Source organism: Lampetra planeri, chromosome 28, assembly GCF_965212315.1.
Source record: "Lampetra planeri chromosome 28, kcLamPlan1.2.h2, whole genome shotgun sequence".
Lineage (NCBI taxonomy): Eukaryota > Metazoa > Chordata > Hyperoartia > Petromyzontiformes > Petromyzontidae > Lampetra > Lampetra planeri.
The window spans coordinates 4,199,960-4,224,726 of record NC_136134.1 but is presented as its reverse complement, the minus strand read 5'-3'; the positions used below and the strand labels follow the sequence as shown (position 1 = coordinate 4,224,726).

At 43.0% G+C, this 24,767-nt stretch overlaps 1 protein-coding gene across 2 annotated transcripts in view; it reads right to left on the bottom strand.

The window, feature by feature from the left end:
* Positions 1-293: 293 nt before the first annotated feature.
* Positions 294-24,767, bottom strand: part of LOC144728331 (NLR family CARD domain-containing protein 4-like) — a 34,722-nt gene continuing 10,248 nt past the window's right edge. The window contains exons 2-7 of one of the 2 annotated variants that reach the window (XM_078607691.1): positions 13,306-13,406; positions 11,895-12,622; positions 6,839-9,361; positions 4,083-4,130; positions 1,991-2,056; positions 294-1,028 (exon numbers count right to left, since the gene is read on the bottom strand). In XM_078607691.1, coding sequence (XP_078463817.1) covers positions 976-1,028; positions 1,991-2,056; positions 4,083-4,130; positions 6,839-9,284 — 2,613 coding nt within the window. In that variant the 5' untranslated portion in view covers positions 9,285-9,361; positions 11,895-12,622; positions 13,306-13,406 and the 3' untranslated portion in view covers positions 294-975. The remainder of the gene's footprint in view (positions 1,029-1,990; positions 2,057-4,082; positions 4,131-6,838; positions 9,362-11,894; positions 12,623-13,305; positions 13,407-24,767) is intronic. The other variant, XM_078607690.1, reaches the window with a different exon arrangement.

Here is a 24,767-nt window from a genome sequence, read left to right as displayed (position 1 = left end):
TTCCCCCTCCAACCCAGCTAAAATATACGCTCCAAGCCTGGTGGTGTTTCATTCAGACGCTGTCTTTCCGACAGACCTGTTCTTCACCTGAGGACGGCTGCTTGCGTTGTGGCCGAAACGTCGTGATAATTATTTTATGTTATATTTTTATTTTATTATTTCCCTTCTACGTGACTTTACCGAAAGAACCAAGAAGATTAGCTACCACCGTCTTGAATTATTTCCGCGTGACCCTTGCATCGCCTTGGGTGTGGTCCCGTGTCCCCCCCCCCCCCCACATCTAACCCCACGTGACCCCCCGCACAATGGGTCAAAGCAGCTAGGCCGACGTTGCATTAGAAACGCAACAAAATAAAAACCAGACGATGAGCCAGGGGCAGAGTGAACAACAACACGTGGACAAGCAGAAAAGAAATGTGAAATGATTCTCGTGGATGCAGTAAATACAGGAACGGGATCCATGTATCACCAGGAGTGATCACTCAGCACAGTGTGATAAATGGGGCCCCATTCTCATCCTTGGAGCAGCTTTTCGCTGTCCATCGAACAATGACCAGTCACCACAAACCCGCACCTTCAGAGGCGCCTTCGCGGCCGTCTGGAACGCTCTCCCTTCCGATATTAGGGAGCCACTGGAGCTGTGCACTTTTAAATAATCCAGATTAACAAACTAATTTCTTTTAGAACTGCTTTTTGTGTTTAGTTTGTTGTCCTTCCCCCTGCATCTGCGATGAGCACGGTCGGCTACCGTGCTAATCGTTGCGAAATAACTTCAACGTACCGTACATTGGAAAAGGTTCACCAACGGGAAATGCTTAACAGTTGTTGCTCTTCCTGTTGCGTCCGACGCCAACCCCCCCCCCTACTCCCCCATGTGCCCTCTGTGTATCTTCAGAGCTGAGTGGACATTTTCAATTTGTGAAGGACTGTTTTTGGTTTGCATCGCGTACTGACTGCAAAAGTTGCCCCTTTAAACTATTTTTGGAGCAGTGGCAACGATTCACCTTCTTCATCTTCATGCCTTTGCTCTGAAATATGCACATGAATGGCATTGGCAATGCAAAGAATACAACATTTCCCGTGACTTGGCATATGCAAATTCAATTTTTTGTTATCAAATCATTGTTGTGAATGACTCTGCACGGCTGGCTACGTACATGTGGTAATTAAGTTCAACATACATACATAGAAAGTATTTAGTCATTTCATTGTTAGTCCTTTTGCGATCCTGGGTGTGACCCGAACACCAAAATCCGTTCAGGACAGGTAATCGTGCAGTGCACGACTATGCTGTACTGTAACTCAACGTTATATGTTGCATGGATGGGGAGCAAAGCCATGGTTGCCAAAGTGTATGTGTGGTGCCACACTCTGAGGCTAGCACGCCAGACCTTCTCCCCACCTATCCTCTCCCTTGAGGATAAGGGGCCATCCATAAATGACGTCATGCGATTTTGGACGATTTTTGACCCCCCCCCCCCTCGTCACACGGCTTCACTAAAAGTCAGACCCCCCCTCAAATATGACGTCACAAAGCTCTGCCCCCCCCCCCCCCCACCAAAAAAAAACATGCTTCAAATCGCTTTAAACCATTGCCATTGTAGTGCGTATTTAATGTGGCGCTGCACTCTGATGTAGGAGAAACATTTATTAAAAAGTCTATTTAATTAACAAGAACGTGTTGTCAATATTTATTTCAAGTTGCGCATTTTGATGTGACGTCACATTTCTCACTCCCCCCCTCGTCACACATCGTCTGACCCCCCCCCCCCTCCAGGTGCGTGACGTCATTTATGGACGGCCCCTAACCCTCTACCCTCGAGCTAGCTGCTCGACCCACTAATTTTATGAATCCGGGTCACAGCCAATGCCCTCTGCTGGGGTGGATTTGAATCGATCCCAAGGTTCAATTGTGGATAGACCATGCGTCATTTAAATTATTTGGCCATAGATGTGCAATGTGCGTGAAGCTAAAACTAGGAAAACTTACCTCTCTGATAGGGAAATACCAAATACGTGATAAGTTTCCATAAATGAATCCATTGTCTCCAGGAGCCTAATGAAATAAACGAAGATGAAAACGAATTCACAATGTATTCAAGATACAGTTTAACACGTAGGCTTTCGTGACCAATGTTATTCATAATCAACGATTTTTGGGTTTAGATCGCGTTATTTATAAATGTGTCGTAACCCTCCACCACCCGACACGGCCAATCAGTAAAAACGTGTCACGTTGACAAAAGACAAATAGTTCACTGCTTCAACATACCGGTGGGCTAAAGCAGTGAACTATTTGTCTTTTGTCAACGTGACACATTTTTACTGATTGGCCGTGTCGGGTGGTGGAGGGTTACGACACATTTATAAATAACGCGATCAAAACCCAAAAATCGTTGATTATGAATATTCAAGATACGCTAAAGGCAAACGAAACTAGAAATTGCCAAATGACATTAGTGCTACAGGTGAGAGGTCTCTGAACAAATAAATATAAAAAGTAGAATAACATTATTTTTTTACATACCTCCTGTGTGTTTACCAGTTTCAACTTATAACGACAGCACTGCACATGCAGTACCAATATAACCGTGAAAATTTACGAAACGTGCTCTCAACAAGTGAGTATCTGATCATTATAGTGGCACCGTCCAGGTTTTGAACAGTGTTCGTGTCCCGGGGAATTAAGGAGTTGTCTGTGAAGTGCAATCGACCACTCACGTCACTTTATGTATTGCGTGGGTTTCTATGGGTCTACGAGTTGCTACGTGAGTCTACGAGTCGATTGAGAATCTCCTCTGCAAGTGGAGAATTTGTTGAGCCACCTCATAGGGACTGCGGGGAAGCGCAATCCATCCCTCACACTGTTGATTATTGCCCAAAGCATGCTGGGAGGTACACGGGAAACCGTCTGGTGACCCCAGACGCCATGGGATGGTATAAGAATAGGTTTAAACCTTTCTGGCAATAAAACAGGCGTTAAGATGTTAACACACCAAACAGAAACCTTTTTTTGCAAGGAATCATGTCTGCATTAACCACACGTACTTGTGGTGAACATGCAAAAAAAAGCATGCTCTGGTAGTATATGATGCATTGTCTTTGAAACTGATTGGTCCACACCAGAAACAGCTTTCGTAGAGCCTAGTCTCAGTGTTAGACCAGAGGACGCCAAAAGGCGAACAGCACAAAGACAATGCCACCATCAGGACATGGAGAGCTCGGGGTGAGCAGCTTTATTGCCAGAAAGGGTAAAATGTATTCTTATATTTTGATACTGGAGATGGAGGTCTCATGATGTAGCTGCTCACCATCGAATGGCTTTCCAAACTCAACACACGCCGATGAACTCGTGAATTGCTCTCAAGCCCCACGTGCCTTCGCATATATTACAAAAGTGAGGCATTTATCGCCAGTTCGCAAGTCCCCGCCATTCGTACCAAATTGCAAATTTGAGAAGTTTTGTCCCCTTGGAACTGTAGGAGTTTGTTTTTTTGGCAGACCACAGTGGCACCGCGGACTTTAGGGATTCACAGACTTTAGACGCGGCTCTGTGACTAAATGGGCTGACATCCACTCGCGTAACATTGACTACATATGTATTTAATTAATGAATATGTTTTCGTTGCGTATATAGTGCTCTAAACTGTGTGACAGTCACATGTAAAAGCATTAGCAAAAAAAAGCAGACTTTAGAGAAGTGCTGATTTTTAGATGCATGCAGGTCAGTCCACAGTTAAGATTGCGTAAATATAAATGTGTGGTTAAACCCGCCACCACCCGACACAGCCAATTAGTAAGGTTTGTCATGTTAACAAAACGTGCCAACTCGTTACTAGTACAGCAACATCGGTGTGTTGGAGAGTAAAACCCACAATATTTACAATTCTCTCCAACACATCGGTGTGCTGTACTAGTCAATAATTGGCATGTTATGTTTACGTGACAGACTTTACTGACCGGCCGTGTCGGGTGGTGTTGAGTTTAACGATACACATTTACCGCGATCTAACCCAACATTCACTATTATGGTTAATATTGGTTGTGAATGCCTACGTGTTAAACTCAGTCCACAGTCTTACCTGATCTTGTTTCGTCTGCCTCTGGTTCCAAAAAAGGACCTGTATCACCTTCAAAGCATAACATAGCATATTCTGATGAGTTTTGAGACGTTTTAACATGAATGCAATTTAATTTGTTTATGGCCAATGTCATGTTTAATTGGGCCAAAAGCGTAACATTAAACCGACTGCATATGTGGTCAATTCCACAGTGGTGGAATGACAATGTGGATCAGAGAATGTGGTAACATATGACATCAACATTATTTTGTCTTTATAGTCTACAATCGCCCAAGTACTTTTATATCAATGTAATGTATATGCAATATTATATAATATAATGATGTTCTTTTTTAATATTATATAATTCACTGCTGGATGAGGGCCTTCCCCACTGTCTCAGCCATGAGGGGTTGTTTGACCATACTTCACCTCGCTGGTCAGTGACGGGTTGGAGGAGGTAGGGAGTGTGGGCTGAGGCCTGGTTCAGATCTAACTCGTCAATCATGTCAGCCATGGCCAGGACTCAGGTTGCCGACTCCGTTTCCCAGTATGCTAACCACTGCGCCACCACTCAATAATTTCTCCAGAATGAGGCCAATTATTATTTTGTGTCCTGTATACACACTGCAGTATTGTACGTATATGCACATTATATACAGTTCATTTTCTTTTACCATTTTTGGTGACCCGGTTCACTCTTGCAAATGAGACTATCCCTGTCTCTTTGAGTTCTCACTTGGTTAAAATTAAATCAACTCGCTAAAGTAAAGAGAGTGTAACGATGCATCTATACATTCATTCATCGATTAATATTAATTCTTAAGCTCACCGTGCATGCATAGAATTGTGTGTAAGAATATATTTTTGATGTGTACGTTGCAGGTGCATGCGATCCCTACATCACTGTGACCACTGCGTTGGCTACATAGATGACAAAAATTAATCGTACAGTGTTTATGACAATGCACGTGTAATGACAGTAGAGTCTACACGTGGTGTAAGTCGACTAGTGGCCACGGGAGGTAATGACAAGGGAGTCAGCCTACAGTGCAAATGCACTAGTGGCCACGGGAGGTAATGACAGGAGAGTCAGCCTGCAGTGCGAATGCACTAGTGGCCACGGGAGGTAATGACAGGGGAGTCAGCCTACAGTGCAAATGCACTAGTGGCCACGGGAGGTAATGACAGGGGAGTCAGCCTGCAGTGCGAATGCACTAGTGGCCACGGGAGGTAATGACAGGGGAGTCAGTTGTGAGTGTGAAGGGACTGGTGGCTATGGGAATGATCGAGAAGGGAGCGTGGTCAGGTGACGGAAGAGGACGGTGGAGTCTGCTGGTGGAGCGAGCGTCCAGAGTCAGCGAGAAGGTTCGGGAAGGGGGGCGTGGCCTCGGTCGGTATAAAAGGGGGAGATGCGCGGGAGACTCGGGGCTGTTGCAGTGGGGGTCTCCGCCTGATGTCAAGTGAACGTGTCTTCAATGAAGTGCCATCTCAAGGGAAGTGTGTCAAGTCGTCATGTTGAACTTCTTTCGCACCGTATGTAGCCAACCGTGCTAATCGGAGGTGAAATTCATTGCATTTCCAGGTTGGGAGGGGGTAAGGTTTTCACCTTAACTGCAAAGTACAGCAGAACTCAGACAACCCACAATAATATGCGGGAATCTACTTGCGGATCCTATCATCTGTGCTGTACCGCAAAGGTTAATCCTGAAATATGCCATGAAAATGTCATACCAGGACATCGTCACTAATATTCACCGTGGCCCGGAACTAAACTCAGGTTGCCGGTGCAGTGTGCAGAGCAGGAATCGGCCATACGACTCCATTCATTCCCTCTGAAATCACGGACATCGGGGTTTAGTGCAAAACGTGACTTTTGCGAATTTATTAATCAGCCAAAATATATTAATTTTGCATCGTTTCCTGAGATTCAAATGTATAAATTTGCCATATGGGTCTATGTGAAATACAATTTTGCATTGTTGGGAGTTGATATGGGAGTCAAAAGGATGGAAACATATATTACGACTCAACAGATCATGTCAGTACAGTCTGACATTTAGCAAAATAAAATGTAAATGTGATTTCAAGTGTACCACGATTCGTCTCTATGCAGCTTCGCTTGTCCCTATAACAGCTCTGTTGGTTTTTTAGCAGCTACGTCTCTCTCAAAACACAGAGTCCGTGTTGCGTTTACAGAAAAAGCCTTGCAATGCTAAGAGAGATGAGTCTGAAAATCTCGTTCTCTGTCTCTGTGCATGGCTCTATGAAGAGAGTGATTTTCTTTTGATATTAAAGCCCCAGGGCCGGCTCGTGTGAAGCTTTGAAAGAGTCACCGCTGCACAAGGCGAAGAAGTGTACAGCGCTTCACAAAATGAAAATCCGCGGCGCATATTTATGGGAGGGATTAGCCACTCCCGAATGGTATCCAAAAAATATATACGTGGTAAAATTGCAGATTTCAGGATCTCTGCCCCCACGGATTACGGAAGTCGCTGCTAACCGATGCGGCGTCAAGTCGTTGGAGTGCGGAATATTGGTGTTCTACTGTCAATGTATACTGGGGTGGATTGGTAGCACTGTGGTTTGTGCACTGCCATATGGACCCAGGTACATGGCTTCACCACTGCCCAGCATGGTGTCGTATAGTTAAGCAGTCTTTAAGACTGCACAGAGTGGAGAGGCTTTCATCCTGCAGTGGATTGACAAGGGCTGTATACTACTATTGTTGTCAATATAAATTATTGTACGTGTATTACTGCATTCGTATACTCTACCTTTGTTTTTAAACTCCGTGTGAAAAATGTTCCCCATTTCGCTTCCTCTCTCTTCACGTGACGGAATAATAGTTATGCTTTTGCATTCGGCCAGACATCCAGTCACGGCTTGTGACAGCGCGGTGATGTCCTGATTATCCACGAGAACGACTCCTACATTGAGGTCCACTGTTACCTTCTGCAGGCACTCCATGCATTCTGGAACGTGATTCAGTACATAGTGTAGATCTTTCAAGATCGCATGATCAGTTAAGTGGCCACAGGTAAGCATTAGATTTTGTTGACGAAAAATGTCCTTGCATGTATTCTTCAGTTTGTCTTTTGACCGAGACTCATGGATGATCTTGCAGCAGAAGAGAATAATTTCGGACTTTTTCGGAACCTGTTTTTCCCCTTTTAAAGTAACGAGAAGGTACTTCAGGATGACATTTGAAACAGTGACTGAGGAGGAACTGGCAAAAAGTAGTAGCTTTTCATTTTGCTTCGAATTTCCCTGTGGGATAAGGGACTTAAGTTTTCTCCTTGCCCATCTTTTCCTAAAAAATCCTCCAGATGTCAGGACATGTTTAAGATACCCACCCATGAGACGTTCTGGATTGGTAGTCAAGTATATTTCAGTTCCACTACCTTGCTGGCTTTCATCTATTACATTCAGTTCTATTGCATGCTCAATTTTGACGTTTTTCAAGTCATCTTTCCAGAATGGGCCCGTGGTGCCATGTTCTATATAACGTTTCAATGTGAATTTTCCAACGTTATTGCAAAGTGTTTCGTATTCCTTCATGTTGAGAAGCAGGTTATTTGTCATAAAGCATTCCTGCCCCTTGCGAATCGTTGTTGAATCATAGTCTATCACCGTACCATTTTCAATAAACTTCTCGTGAAGAATGTTGAATTTTGTTTCCCCATCTTCAGTGACTCTGAGGATAGTTATGTGTTTGCAGTCGGACAGTTTCTCCGTTACTTCTTTAGATATTTTCACAATTTTCTGGTTGTCAGCAAGAGGGGCATCTTCGGTGAGGTCTAACGTTACTTCGTGCAGGCACCTCACACATTCTGGAATGTGGGTCAGCGTATACCAAATTGCCCGAATCAATTCGCTATTGAGGTGCCCATAAGTAAGCTGTAGCTTTTGCTTATTGAAAATTTTCTGGCACAGTGCCTTCATTTTCCCCTTTGACTGGGACTCGTAGATAACTTGGCAGCAGAAGAGCAGAATGTCGGTCTTCTTTGTCTCCTCGTGCTCATGTTTTAATACGCGAAGGAGCTTCTCCAAAATTACTTTCAAAGCTTTATCAGAGGCACTGGCGAAGAGCAGTAGTTTTTTATTTTCTGTCACATTTTCCTGAGAAATAAGAGATTGGATTTTCCTTTCTGTTGATTTAGCAACATTTTGGTCAGAAGACAAAACATGTTCAAGGTACCTGCCTGCAAGATACTCGGAGCTAATAATGGAGTATTTTTGCTCCTGTTTATTAAATGGATTCCCTTCTTCTCGTATTAGATCGAGTTTCAGTGAATGATCAATATTCACATCCTTAAAATCATCTCTGTTGAATTTTTGCCTTTTTTCCAACATACCTTCGAATGCAATTTTCCCAATATCATTGCAAAGCTCTCGTTGCTCCTTATTCGAAAGAGAGAGGTTATACTTTTGAATGTACTGTTGAATCTTGTGACTTATCATTAAGTCATAGGCATTGGTCTGTGGTTTCCTCTCTGAATGATCATGATCTTCATCTTTAAGGATTAGACCTAACAATGTTGCATTGAAAGGCCTTTTGATTAGCTCATCTAAGAGGTCTTGACACAGATAGTGGTTGATCTGTTTCTTGGCAGTGTCAATATCAAGAGAAGATGATGACATCACTTTTACAATCAGCAGCTGTGAATCGTCACGACTCAAACTATCCACGTGAATCTTCTTCTCTGCAAACAATTCAACGTCACGGACTCTCCATGGCCTCGAGTTGAGGATAATGCGGCTTTTAGGAAGGTATTTTTGCCTGATGAGATTAGAAATGTTGCCTTCTGCTGATTGCTTCTCCATGTGTGGGTACTCATCATACCCATCCAAAATAAACAGTGTCTCCTCTTCAACCGATTCTATAGCTTGAATGATCTCATCTTCCGTTAGCTCTTGTTTTATTGGAAGGAGCTGTTTCCTAATCGTGCAACCAAGAGTCTCGCCTTTAGAAATTTCACGGAGATTGAGGTGTATAACCAATTTATACTCTTCCAACTTTCCCTCTGCCCACGTGGCGGCAATTTGTTTGCAATTTGTAGTCTTGCCTGCGCCAGCTTCCCCGAGAATGATGGTCAGTCTACTCGTATTGTCACGTACAAACTCTTTCACGTTCGAGTAATTCGTCCCGTTGCATGAACCATCATGTGTTTTTTCACACAAAGTCAAATCCATATAGACGGTCTGTGTGTCCATTATCATCTCACTGTGGCATTCTCTTCGATAGTAGGTCTTATTGTACGCGCATTCCAAATTATGTTTTAGCCTTTGAGCATTCTCTGCAAATACAGCATTCATCATTTGAACATTATGAGCATCACGTCACAAGCACTTCGCAAATATAACATGCTAGGTTGAGTTATTTAAAATTTAAAGCGCTACATTCTCATTTCATTTTCTTAACCAGTCATTCGCGCTACTTGAAACATTCTCAGGACTCTCTTAACAGTGGGCGGGGCTACTCGAGTAATGGGCGTGGTTACCAGAGTCGGGGGGGGGGGGTTAGCCAGATAGTGGGCGGGGCTATCTGGTTAGTAGGCGGGGCTACCCAAGTAGTGGGCGGGGATATCTGGCTAGTAGGCGGGGCTACCCAAGTAGTGGGCGGGGCTACCCAAGTAGTGGGCAGGGCTACCAAAGTATTAGGCGGGGCTATCTGGTTAGTAGGCGGGGCTATCTGGTTAGTAGGCGGGGCTACCTGAGTAGTGGGCGGTGTTACCTGAGTAGCGGGTAGTTACTTGGGTAAGTCTTGACTTAAAGCTTTCGTGACTGCAGGAATTCATATTATTTTGGGTCTTTCGGTAAAGTCACGTTTTATTTTTATTATTTTATTTTTTCCATTCTACGTGACTTTACCGAAAGAACCAAGAAGATGAATCCCTGCAGTCACGAAAGCTTTAAATCTAAAAATTCACGTAGATAGGTTCAAAGAAAATAACAAAAAAACTACGATGTTTCGATCTTTCGGCTCTCCAATTTTACACTAACAGGTTTTATTTCTCACACTTACACAGCCACCTTCGTGCGCCGACCTAGAGGTTGCGGCTCTGCGATCTTCCATTAACATGCTAATCTTTCACATTAACATGCTAATCTCTCACATTAACATAGCCACCTCAGCGCGCTCGCCGTGGAGGCCGCTCACCGATCTTACATTAACATGCAAATTTTTACCTGGCAGTCCTTCAATTCTAGATTTGAAGCTTTCGTGACTGCAAGGATTCATATTCTTAGGTTTTTTTGGTAAATTCACGTAGGTAAAAATAAATAATAAAATAAACATAATAGAAATTAAAATAGAAATACAATTATTATTATTAGAATTTTATTTCTATTATTTTTATTTTATTTTTTATTTTTACCTACGTGACTTTACCGAAAAAACATAAGAGCATGAGCCCTTCAATTGGTGTAAAACCCACCACCAACGCGGTCGCTACCCACCACCTACATTAACATTAGCTGCCCCGCCCATGCTGCCGACACTTGGGCTACGCCCATTTTAAACCGATAAAAACAGTTTGCCCTTAGAAGCTAACCCCCTTTTCCTGATGACGACCGCTTGTGTTGCGATCGAAACGTCGTAGTTTTTTGTTATTTTCTTTGAACCTACCTACGTGACTTTACCGAAAGACCCAATAGAATATGAGTTGCCTGAGCAGTTTAACACGTAGTTATCGTCGTAGTAGAGCTTTCGCGACCAATATTATCCATAATAGAGGTGTTTTGGGTTAGATCGCGTAAATATAAAAGTGTCGTTAAGGCGCAAAGCCTGATGATGCTGGTTGTAATTACTCGCGAAAAGTCGTACTCGAATAGTTAATGTTGTGGGTTTACTCTCCAACACACCGGGTGTGCTGAACTAGTAACGAATTCATCTTCTTGGTTCTTTCGGTAAAGTCACGTAGAAGGGAAATAATAAAATAATGATAATAAAAACATAATACAAAAGATATATAGTCAATGCCAGTGAGTGGACTGCGGTCTGAAAGTCACCGTAAACGTGAGGTTAGTGTAAATGCGATTGGTATTACCTTAGAGTCGCGGCATCTCTTCAGAAAGGTGAGAGACTCGATTACATTAACCTCACGTTTACGGTGACTTTCAGACCGCAGTCCACTCACTGGCATTGACTAAATATCTTTTCATCTTTTTGGTTCTTTCGGTAAAGTCACGTAGAATGGAAACAATAAAAATAATAAAATAAAACATAATAAAATAATTCTCACGACGTTTCGGCCACAACGCAAGCAGCCGTCATCAGGTGAAGACCAGGTCTGTCGGGGAGACAGCGTTGTGGCCGAAACGTCGTGAGAATTATTTAATTTTATTATGTTTTATTTTATTATTTTTATTGTTTGCAATCTATGTGACTTTACCGAAATAACCAAGAAGATGAATCCCTGCAGTCACGAAAGCTTTAAATCGAAAAATAATAACGAATTGGCATTTTTTTTTGTTAACGTGACAAATCTTACGAATTGGCTGTGTCAGGTGGTGACGGGTTTAACGACGCATTTATATGTTGACAGTTCATCTTCTTGGTTCTTTCGGTAAAGTCACGTAGAAGGGAAGTAATAAAATAATAAAAATAAAACATAATACAATAAATTACGTAGAAGGGAAGTAATAAAATAATACAAATAAAACATAATAAAATAAAAAATAAACATTTTATTTTTATTTTTTTATTTTATTTTATTATGTTTTATTTTTATTATTTTATTACTTCACTTCTACGTGACTTTACGGAAAGAACCAAGAAGATGAATCCCTGCAGTCACGAAAGCTTTAAATCGAAATGTTGACAGTTACCTGGGTAGTGGGTGGGGCCCTATGACCAGTGGCCGGGGACCGATGCTCAGTGGGTGGGGCAAGAGGCATAGTAGGCGTGGCTCTTGAAAAGTAGGCGGGGCTTATGGAGGGGGGTCGGCCGTCAGCTTGCCACGTGTCCCAGTTTAGCTTCCCGGAAATTTGGTAGATTTGAATTTCAGTGGCAATTGGAACTAACCCTATATTGCAGGAATCATGACAAGTGATTTTTGTTCTCCCTTGATATCACCACAAGAGTCCGTTTCGTTGTACGCACCACTTTCGTTCGAAGTGGGTCATGAGTAACGAGTTAATAAACACATTGTTTGGACATTTGTAAAATTAAATATATGGCAGGTTTTCAAACTGTTGTTACGTCGTCGATGGTGACATACCGTAGGTGTGTCCAAGAACGATTTCGCCTTGTCTATACCGAGGAATTGCATGCTGAGGAAATCTCCTTTGTAAATTATTCAAAGCAACATTGACAAATTGCTTAATCTGATCGTTTGCTTTTCCGCTGATTTTGTCAATAAGTTGATTGATGCGCTGGCTCGGCTTCGTCACACTCTTCAGGTCTCTGTATTCGCGCTTTGTTATTATATTCAATGACTCTACTTCATTTAAAACCTCGTCTGGTATCTTCATGAGTTCTTCAATGAGATTACATTTATTTCTTTGCAAAAACTCATTTTCGTTATTTTCCACTGTGTCTGTGATTTTGTGGATTTCTTAAAGGACAAAACAAATGTTAAAACATTTCAGAGAGCTACGTTAACAGTGTGTGTCAATGTGATTGTAAACATGTCACACGACTTCTTTGCATACTCAAAAGTGTCGGAGTGCAACAATTAAAACATGCAGTGGGTGATGTATACAATGCTTTAATATACAATTTAAATGCATGGGCTGAGTTTGGTCGGAGAGGGGGGCAATGCCCCCCCCCCGAACTGGACACCTTTATAAATGTATTTTCAGTAGTTTACAATGAAGATGCAAAACATTAATTATTTAATTACTTGCACCCACGATTCCTCATCTGAGGGACAAAGTGAACCCCTGCTTCCCCCAGTAGAGGAGTCAAACTCCGCCTATGATTAAACGTATTATTTCAAAGGTCCAAGTGAGTTACTGCTGAAATGAGCATTAAGACAGTGCTCATGTCCTGTTAACAGCACTGAGCCAGTGGTGGAAACTCCACATTCCTATTGCTTGAGCAAATGTATCCAAAGGATAGCCACTATTGACTTCCCCACAAAGCGGTACCTACTTTATCGACCCCATGAGAATGATGGGCCGAGTCAATCCCCAACCAGGATTTTGAACTCGCAACCTTTTAAATGGTTCCAGGCAGCGAAGCGTGGCACCCACGTGGTCATGTCACCGCAGGTGAAAGTGCACACTGCGGCCTTACCTGGGAGGCTGGGTGTCGAGCTTGCTAGAGATCCGTAATCTCTTCGACCGGAATGCAGCTTTAAGGATGGCGCCTTTTTCAAGTGACAAGCCATCTTGGTTCTAAGTGGTTTTGAAAACATTCAATCAGATTCATGACACCCTCATTGTTCGTTCTGATTGACGAGCTCAGAGCACAGGAAAAACACGAGGAGACCTCCCAATACCGTATACTGTACATGCACTTGCTGACCCGCACACACTGGACATCTTCGAAAAAGAGCTTCATAGCTAATCGGATTCCTCCAGTCTAAATAAAGATGGTGATTGTGATTATGGATGATTGTGAATAATTCTTGTTCGTTTTAAACAAATCCCAAAGTGTAGCATTTAAAATTCTTCAGCCACGAACATATTCTTATCATGTAATGTGTATTCTGTCATACAAACCTCGTCTTGTCCTTTATAAATGTATACACATTTTAGACCCCCATTGTTTAGCGCATAATATTGTTGTTGTTTGATACTGCTAATCCTGCATAATGCATGGGCATAATGACTTTAAACCCCTCGCCAAACCTCCTACGCATTTCACAAATAATACTAATCGCATATCTGCATTTCCCATAAATGCTAAATTCCTCTTGATAAGCAAATTATTTTGTCAAAGCGCTTTTCGCCCCTCCATCTCAGCATAGTCGCTCCAAGCCTGGGGCGTGCCATTCAGACTGTCTATTTGACAGACCTGTTCTCCACCTGAGGACGGCTGCTTGCGTTGTGGCCGAAACGTCGTGAGAATTATTTTATAATGTTTTATTTTTATTATTCTATTATTTCCATTCTACGTGACTTTACCGAAAGAACCAAGAAGATACTCCAAGCTATTGACACAACATACTATCGGGTGGTGACCACCCAACTAACCACGCTACAGCGGAACTAGACATGGTTCCACTATCCCGGTCCGGACCACAAGCTGGGTCCCGGACCGCGTGGCTGGAGGCTTCTTCAAGCTTGACGTGGATCTCCGGCCTCTCCAACAGTAAGAACCCCGATCCCCTCTCAGGGCCCCCCCCCCCCCCCCTTATATCGGACCGGGCTGGGGCTGGCTCCGCCTCTCGCCCCGCCCACCTCGATCTCTCTCGCCCCCATGCCCGAAGGCTCTCGAGAGTTCTTCCCGGACCATGTGACCACCCATTGGCCCCCTCCACCGGTGGCCCCCTCCAGTATCATCCGGTCACATGTCCCCAGGTCAGCCAGAGTATCATGCACCCAACGTAACCCCAGGTGGCTGACACCCCCTCGCTCTCTCAACGGGAGCTGTGCGTGGTGCCACCGCGCTTAACCAACGCTCACCCAAGCCCCCACTAGGGCTGGTACTACACCCCGTGTCTGTGGTGTACACACAACGGTAGACATCCCGCCGTGGCCTCGCAAGCCCGGCACCACACAGTGACATTCCCAGTCAATACAGATATAAGAACAAATTTTATGTTGTACTGCCATCTCCTGGTCATGTGGCATCTCAGGAGGCTTTTCAGTTTCACAAAGCTGCGCATGATCCTTGATTACATGCTGCACACGGCCAATGTGCGTCATTGGCGTATGAATCATGCACTGGATGGACTTTTAAAGACTTTACATATATTAAGAAGTGCGTACCGATGAATGTCGTATACGCACGTTATCACCGGCAAATGTACGGAAAATAGATGCGTGGGGTGATAATTGAAAACATAAATACATCACGTTACTCTATTTAAGACTGGAAACATGAAGACTTCTTCACAAATCTGGCAAATCACCTGATGCAAGCTGGTTGTAATCACCAGTGAAACGTCCTACTCAATTGTAAATGTTATGTAATTACTCTCCAACACACCGGTGTGCTGAAGCAGCAACGAGTTTGCACGTTTTGTTTACGTGACAAACCTTATTAATTGGCTGTGTCAACTGGCGAAGCCAGTGGGGGGGGGGGGGGCAATGATCCGATCGAAATCCATAATTTCGATCGGATCATCGAGGTTTATTAGTAATAAACCGGCATTTTGCGACCCCCACTGCCACTGTGTAGCATATTATTACGTGCCAGGGACTCTAAGAGATGAGAGGACAATAGTCTGATTCCATAATTGGCAATAAGTAACGGCAAAGCAGTTGTACGTGACTCAGAATTGTGCGTAGTTGCGTTTACAATTCCAAAGAAAGACAAAAAATAAAAACAAGAGGAACGGAGACACACAGAGCAGAACCTAAATTTTCACACTTAAATTCTAACTTAGCAATCTTTGAAATACGTAATCGACCAGGCTATGCGTTAATTGTGTGTTGACCGACTCTCTGTGTCGTTTTACATAACATTTCGATACTTTGCTAGGTTATTTAATTTAGTGTGTTCTTTCTCCCTCTAAGCCTTCGTACTCAGTGACATGTACATTTTTTCTCTAACCCCCTCCCTCTCTCTGCCTCCGCCCCCCTCTGTCTATTTAAGGCCACCCCACAGAGACGATCACCCCTCTCTGTTACCTGTGTTGCTCCTGCTATGTATCTTGGTGATATCTGTCTGCTTATATGTCTGTCTATAGTTTTCTGGTTAGATTTTATGTCGCTATTTCACTATACCTGATGATGATTGCTTGTGTTGCAATCGAAACGTCGTATGCTATTATTTAATTTATTATTTTATCTTTATACGTGACTTTACCGAAAAAACCAAAGAATAATTCCTGCAGTCACGAAAGCTCCAAAATTAAGCCAAAATACTCTAAACGCACGCTTCTAAATGTGGAGGGGAAAACGAAAGACCCGGAGAAAAATCGACAACCACAAGGAGAAGTCGCAAACTTCAACGATACAGCAGCAGGCGTCAGGGTCGGGATCGAACTCACAAGCCTCCTGCACAGCAGGCGAGGTAGTTAGCATCTCGCCACATAAACATATGTTGCACACTCGAAATGAAGGACGTGGGCAGGTGCTCCAAATCGAGGGCAAGCACATTTATTTATTGTAGTTAATATTAATCTTGTGAAGAACCGCACCAACACTCTGTAAAATGCAACAGCGCGAGTTACACGCAGCAATTCTTCCGAGACGCCATTAACCATGTGGCTGGTTTACACGTGCGGTTATTCATTAACCCTGCCTCTTAAACCCAATTCTACTACTGATAAACCATCCTTGTCTTTGGCAATCACATTTGCACATCACTATTCGACTATTACTTTAATCCTAAGCTGTATGTCTATCTATACCATCCACTTATATCGGTATATTACAGTAATCCCTCGCCACTTCGCAGTTCAAGTTTCGCGGCCTCAGTGCATCGCGGATTTTTCGAACTGATTTAAAGGCCTCATTATACCTGTGCAGTAACACCATCATCATCATCATTCATCATCACATTCATCGAACTGCACAGGTCTGTCATCGTCGTCATTGTCATCGTCATTGTCATCGTCGTCGTCATTACTGGAGTCAAGTCTCAAGATACTACTGTCATTGGTGAGTGTAGAACACCATAATACGTATCATATGAGAGAGAGAGTGAATGTATAATATTAAGGTTTTATAATTAAATAGATTTAAGTAAAATATATATATATAAAGTATAAATATACATATTTTAAACATTCTGGTACCCACACACACATATACGGAAATTCCTAAGGGGCCAATCCTACTTCGCGGATTTTCACCTATCACGAGGGGTTCCGGTCCCCATTAACCGCGATAAACGAGGGATCACTGTACACCCATTATATGTACTGTATGTGTACAGTATACGTACTCTATCTCACCATTGTACAGCTTGCTACTTTACATGTGTTCTATTCTCAATAGCATTGCAAGTAGTCATACTCTGGGTACATGGGCATGGTTATAGACTAAACAGTATTAGAGTCAGAGAATTACAATGACAGTAACTAATTACAGTGTGTCATCCCTTTACAATGCACAGTGCTAAAACGCCTCCAATTGCATATATCACAAACGAACAATTCAAAGCCAAGCTTAAAGTCTAGAACAAGTCTAGAACAAGTCTAGAACATTTATATAACGATCAAAAACAACCTTTGGGTCCTTTACCTGTAAAATGCAACAACACGTGTGTTACAAACAGCCTTGCTCCCGAGCCGCCATTAACCATGTGACTGGTATATGCGCGTGGTCATTCAATAACCCTGCCAGCCACCTACAGGCCCGACTCAGTCATCACATGCTGCTGTACACACAAGCATTGATGCACTGCACAGCACATCAGGACTTTCACAGAACCACACTTTACTCCCTTGCTGCACAATGATATAATTAAAAGAGTGATCCATTCCTAATGTGCCACACTCATTCCTGCTGCGGAGGGAGCTGGTAGGAACGTTGGGTTGCTCGGTCAATGGCCAGGGTCAACGGCGGCGTGGTGTGTTCCGCAAATATGCCCGACTGTGAGGGCGGGCACAAGCCGGCGTGAGTAGGTTAAACGTTGAGTTTTATAAGGGCACCTGGGGGTGACCAGCCCCTCCCCACCCAGCCCCACCCCTCCCAGCCCCACCCCTCCCAGCCCCACCCCTCCCACCCCCCACCAAGCCCCTCCCCACCCAGCCCCTCCCTGCGCGACGGACACAATAATCCCCTGTGGGCTGGTGTAACCAGGAGGTTCCTACCAGTATAAACCCTGATACATTTATTTGGATGGATGCACATGAGTTTTCCTCTGGAGCATATACACAGTGCATATGCATCTTGGTTGTGTGTTTTTGACAGATTGTTTTCTTTCCTGTATGCCAATGCAGCATAAGCAATGCTTTGTTCCCTTTTTCTCACATCCGAAATGCTGTCAGACCGACCCGGTGCCTTGCCCTGTCATGCCCTTTGTTACATCCAGGGTCGACGACTGCACTGCAAAGCTTGTGGGGCTTTCAATGAACCTCGTATGTCGGGTCCCACCAGTTCAGATTGCTGCTCTTCCGTGCCATCATCACAATTGTCAGCCATGATCAATCCACTGCTGTATGTAGACCCCACCGAAGCCATCAATCACCGCCACGGTTCTGCGATGCAACCATCTATCTAGCACCTGTACCCGAGGCGACTTTTCCTCGCTCCATCTCTTTGGCAGGTGATATTCCCGACACGTTTACATTTATTCTTTATCGCGACATTTACTATTTTATTATTACACGCTTTTTATTAACTCACTCTGTTGTTGTTGTCGTTGTTGTATCCTCAAATCTTGTAACTCAATTTTAACCCACTTCCCTATGTGGTATCGACTGCAAACTTGGTATACTTACGTCATACTGATGACAATACTATATTCTATCATAAAAAATTAAACATTCTTTTTTATATGTTATGTTTTGGCTTTGGTCTAATTGTCCACGGTCAACTGACGTTGGCTGTAATTGGCCACGGTCCCTTACGTTACGGCAAGCTTCGGGGCCACTTCCTAGAGTCCTGCCATTACTAGTACATTTAATAAAAGCGTGTTTAAAAAAAGTTAAATATTACTTACTTATTTTATTTTACCAGGTAAGGCCCACTGAGCTGTATAGCTCATTTTCAGAAGGGACCTGACTAATACAAATTATATCTCAACTAAGTGGCTTATCGTGTGGCAATTTATAACAGTCAAATACGATAAACGCATGTTTCTGCTCAAACCCATTAAATTTTCTGAACAGTTTCAATTACGCCATTAACCTGCGTATGTTTGCTAATTCGTGCACTCATCTTGTGCAGTGTAATTCCAAGCACGCTCGATGCTTCTTTGCACACTTTTCATCTTGTTCCAATTTTGACGTCACGTATTATTGATGACAGTACTTATTGTTCCATATACATACAGTACTGCTGCGGTAGTAAACTCCGGTCACTATGGTGGCTCGCTGAAATATAGAGTCGATTGAAGGTTTTTTTCACTCTTTTATGTATCAATTTGCTTGGAACGTTGTTGTTTTGCATGCTTTCTACGCCAAGTGATAGTCACTCCTGGAAAAAGCCCACTACTGCTGTTCACTATTCCTCGACTGGTCAAAAGCATTCGATACGGTTGACCCCGATATTCTACTCACAAGACTTGGTCAACTAAAAATTTACACAGTACAATAAAAGTGTTCAAGAGCTACCTCTCAGACCGTTATCAACAAGTACATAGTGATCACATCTCGTCCATAAATATTGAAATAACAAAAGTTGTTCCACAGGGTTCCGTGCTGGGTCCAATTCTGTTCTCATTTAAACAATCTTGGACTAAACTTAAATCACTCAGAATGAAATCTCTTTGCTGATTACACTGTCATGCTAGTATTAGGTAAATCTCCTAACGAAGTCAAACAGAATCTCCAACACGATTTTGATGTAATTCAACATCAATTATCCGCTCCAAAATCCAAAAAAACGAAGGTCATGGTATGTTCCTCAAAGAAAAATCCAGTTTCATTCTCTTCACCTATGACTGATATCAGAAACAATATCATTGAACAAACGGAGTGCTTCAAACACTTGGGTTTACTAATTGATTCAAAACTTACATTCCGACCCCATGTTGATCACAGCTCGAAGAAAATCAAATCAAAAATAAGATTTTTTTTATATAGAAATAAACATTGTTTTTTCATTCGATTACGCCTCCGAATTGTTGAAGCTATCATTCTACCTCTGTCTATGGTGATGCTGCTTACAGATCCGCTCCTAACGAATCACTACACAGATTAAACCCAAACTTGATTTGAAGCTTTCATGACTGCAGGAATTACTCTTTGGTTCTTTTGGTAAAGTCACGTAGAAAGAAAATTAATTAAATAATCGAATACGACGTTTCGATTGCAACACAAGCAGTCGTCATCAGGTAGAACTAAATTTGAGAGAGAGACAAAATACAGACACCGAGACACATAGACAGACACACAAGCAGAGAGAAAGACTACACAGACACAGAGAGGGACACACAACATAGACACACAGACAGACACACAAGCAGAGAGAGACAACACAGAGACACATGTTGTGTGTATCTCTCTGTGTGTCTCTGTGTTGTCTCTCTCTGCTTGTGTGTCTGTCTGTGTGTCTCTCTCTCTGTGTCTCTCTCTGTGTGTCTGTGTGTTGTCTCTCTCTGCTTGTGTGTCTGTCTGTGTGTCTCCGTGTCTGTGTTTTGTCTTTCTCAAATTTAGTTCTACCTGATGACGACTGCTTGTGTTGCAATCGAAACGTCGTATTCTATTATTTAACTTATTTTCTTTCTACGTGACTTTACCGAAAGAACCAAAGAGATTAAACCCACTTTATCATTCTGCTGTTCTATTTGCACTGGATGTACCATACAGGACACATCATTACGGCCTCTAATTAAAATCCAATCTCTCATCACTTGATGCAAGAAGAAATTTGCATTGGGCCCTGTTCATCCATAACATTCTTATTGGAAAATCTGTGCAATACTTAGTTAATTCATTAACCCCATTGCAAAGTCCAAGAAACCTTAGGTGTCCCTCAAATTGCCTTTTAACTATACCAAGAACAAGAATTGTGATAGGTGACAAAGCCTTTGCCATTGCAGCACCAACGTTTACGAACAACCTTGTTTCCTCAATTAACATCATACATCTTCCTTCAAAACATGTTCTGAAGCAGAAGAATAGTATTGGATACAGCCACATTTTGCCAATGTGATTTGTAAATGTAATCCTTAACAATATATTGAGATTATTGGTTCTTTCGGTAAAGTCACGTTGAAGGGAAAATAATGAAATAATAAATATCTAAAACAATATACAATATAAGACAATATTTTTATTATTTTATAATGTTGCCTTCTACGTGACTTTACCGAAAGAACCAAGAATATGAATCCCTGCAGTCACGAAAGCTTTAAATAAAAAAATGTATTGAGAGTTCAATTTTAATGTACAATTATTAAGAGACTGTGTGTCTGGGACTGTTGCTGCTGTTGTTGTTTTACTGCCTTTCAAAAGCTTTGGAATCGATGATGCAAATTTAACCTAGATACGTTATTTATTTATTTAAGGTATTCCACGATGGGGAGATGTTATCGTCCTCGCCTGGTATGCAGGAGGCCGGGGGTTCGAGCCCGAACCTGACGTCTCTATATTTAGAGTTTGCATGTTCTTCCCGTGGTCGCATGGATTTTTTTTCTCCAGGTCCTCCGGTTTTTCCCTCCACATTCTGAAACATGCGTTTAGACTATTTAGATGATTTTGCCGCAATTAAAGTCCATCATTTGTGGCCAGGTCACTTTTGAAAAATATTGTATTACTTCAGTGGGCTTTGTCTGGTAGGATGGGAATGGTTTCGTTTCATTTGTATATGTTTGGGTGATTTGTTTACCTTTCTTGTACTCCTATCATCTTATTTAATATTTATAAAGCGCATTTATCCATTACAAAGGTTGTGAGTGGTACAATTAGGGTAGCTAAAGGTGGTGTGCTGAATAGGGATGGGGTATGGGGAGGGAGGTGAGTGGGATAGAGGAAAGGATGGGGCCAGGGAGAAGAGGTGAAGGTATTGAGGGAGGAAGGGACTGATGCTCCTGCTGTTGAGAAGTGACTCATGCAGTCAGCTATGGCTGCAGAGTTTGGTGGTACATGTTGTTTATGTCGTTTATTGTGAAAATTCGGTCACAGTTCCTATGATCACTGTTACATTGCTTACGGCTTTATTTTGTTGATTTCGAAACGTGTTTTGGTTTGGCCATGTTTGTTTGTTGTAGTACGGAGTTAGACTGATGGCCTTAATCTAAGTTGTCTTGGGGTTGTTGTTTGACTTGCATCCCACTGGATTTGTGCACACAGCGTTGGTGTACGGTGCTTTTTCTGCAATATTTTGTTGTCTTTTCTTGGATTTCCTGTTTGCACATAGTCACATAGTCACTTTAAGATGTTTTCTTGTTCATGTTTTTTGTTTGTTGCGGTTGCACCCGATTGAAGAGCCGAATGGCTCACAGGGCTATATCCATCGGACAATTCACCCCCACAACTCACAATTGCTGATGCGGCAGTTGTGGAGAGATTGGAGAGATTCCCATATCTGGCCAGTGTGCTCATAACCGGCTCCGGTTTAACAGCAGAGGTTTCACTCCAAATCAGTCGAGCGCCATATCTTTTCATCGGCTGCGTTACGCTGTGTGGAAGCTACCTGGTCTCTCGCTCCGCATGAAGCTGCAGGTCTTTTCGGCCACGGTAATTCCCTCCCTTCTTTAATTCTAGATTTGAAGCTTTCGTGACTGCAAGGATTCATACTCTTAGTTCTTTCGGTAAAGTCACGTAGGTAAAAAATGAAATTAAAATTAATAAAAATAAAACAATAAACGTCGTGATTTTTATTGTTTTATTTTTATTAATTTTAATTTCATTTTTTACCTACGTGACTTTACCGAAAGAACTAAGAGTGTCCCTCCCTTCTCTACGCTTGCAAAACATGCACCCCCCTAATGGAACATCTTAATTGGTTAGAAACATTTAGGCTGGCCTGCTAACGATCCATCCTGGGTTTCACCATATGTCTGTGTGTGCGTCTAAGTCGTTGTGTTTCTACGTGTGGGTCAATGTCTGTGTGTAAGTCCATGTGTGTGTCTGTATTTTTCGCCCGAGCAACGCCGGGTGCTTACCGCTAGTACCTAATAAATGAAACTGAAACGAGACAGGGACGGTGCTCGTTTCATGTGGATGGAGAAGTTTGTTCCAGAAGGGAAAAGGAGCGCAAACGGTGGATTGTGCACAAGGAGAGGGGTGGAACGGTTAGGAGGAGGAGTCGGAGAGATTGAGAAAGGAGAGGGCGGGGTAGTGGACATACGAGACGATAAAAGCGAGGTTACGGTGGGGCAAGGCAGTGAAAAGATGTATCGACTCGCGTAAGGAGCTTGTTTTTGTGTTGTTTGTTGTTGTAACGGTCTTACCCGCCCCGACTGGACATCTGTGAGAAAGAGCATCATAGCTCATCGGATTCATCCAGTATAAATATTATGATTCCGATTCTGCTAGTTTTACACAAAGCAACCTATTGCTCATTCAGCCCAAGGCGTATCACGACTGTGCAGTTTACTGTAAAACAATTCAGCACAACACCGGCACCACCAAATCAGTCCCTGCCACCCGAACTCAGAAACTGATCATTATTACTACCGGAGTATACCGTTCACACCCGGTCGAATTTGTACAGGTGGCCTGCCCTGCTCAATACGACATACGCCAGACCACGATTTCCTTGGGTTAATGGTTAATGCTGAGGTCAAAGGATTCTGTTTGTCTCGTCTCGTGGACTTCAGACATAAGCCACTAAGTCGTATGAGTCTGCATCTTCGCTGGTTTATTATTGCTACTCAACGACGCCTCTGTGTAACGGCACATCTTTTGAACTGTGCGTGTTGCGGTTTTGTTTTTTAAATCCTTTATATTAAGTTCACTTGCTTGCTTGCTCACGACCGTGCAAATCTTTCGGTCGTTTTTTAACCCACTTCCCGTGATCCAATCGCAATCGAGCTGACATTTTCCACACAGACTCGTTGTGCGTGACAATTAATGTTCGTGAAATTTTTTTTCCAAATTTTACACTTTTTAGGACAAACATTATATTTAATTAAAAATTGCTTAATGGTGCAATGCAATCATCTGACCCATAGGTGGCAGCCATCTCAAGCCAGAGGACGAGAGGACTCTAGCCGCCACGCATATGAAGGATTTATAGTGAAAAACTTTGTTTTTACGGGTTATACTTGTTTAAACATTCAAGCATGGATTCGCTCATCGGTGCAAGTCCACATCGTCGACTTCGCGGAGAGGGGGGGGGCACCATCTTCCCCCTCTTCCCTCTCCTCCACCTCGTCACCTCGCACGCTGCGAGGTGCACCGCCTCAAACAGACTCGGACTGCTCGAGATGAAACCAATTGCCGGATTATCCCAGTAGCAATATCAGCTACAAATGCTACGGGCCCCGCATTTTAAATGGCCCCGCGCTAAATGCTTTAAAGCTATCAATTCCGGTTCAGTGATTCTGCACTTGCTCTATTACTATAGGACTATACTGCCTTCAACTTTTACGAACGACTGGGTGTTTTAAGGTTAGCCATTTGTCGTATTATCTGGCTGTATAGCTAATGAAAATACACAATTACTTTACTATACAAGTAAAACATTTGTGTGTTTTAATATTTATGTTTCTTTTATTTATGGCCCCTTTATAACATATGCTCCAGGCTCCGCACTAGCCACTCGTGTACCCGCAGCAGCCGTGCCACCACCACCACCACGGGCTATCACAGCGCGCTCACCGCTGTGCCCTCCCCCCGCCCACACTCCTGACACGCAGCACGCCAAACACTGCACCAGCCACAGTGTGACGACTCCCGTCTTTCTAACAACAGGTTTTAATCTAGCAGTGCTCTCGAAGCATGCGGTGCGATGGTTGGCTGGGGCAGCCCGGGAGCGTGCAAGCTGGGGAAGAGCCCTTCCTGCCACTCTCTATTCACTCACTCG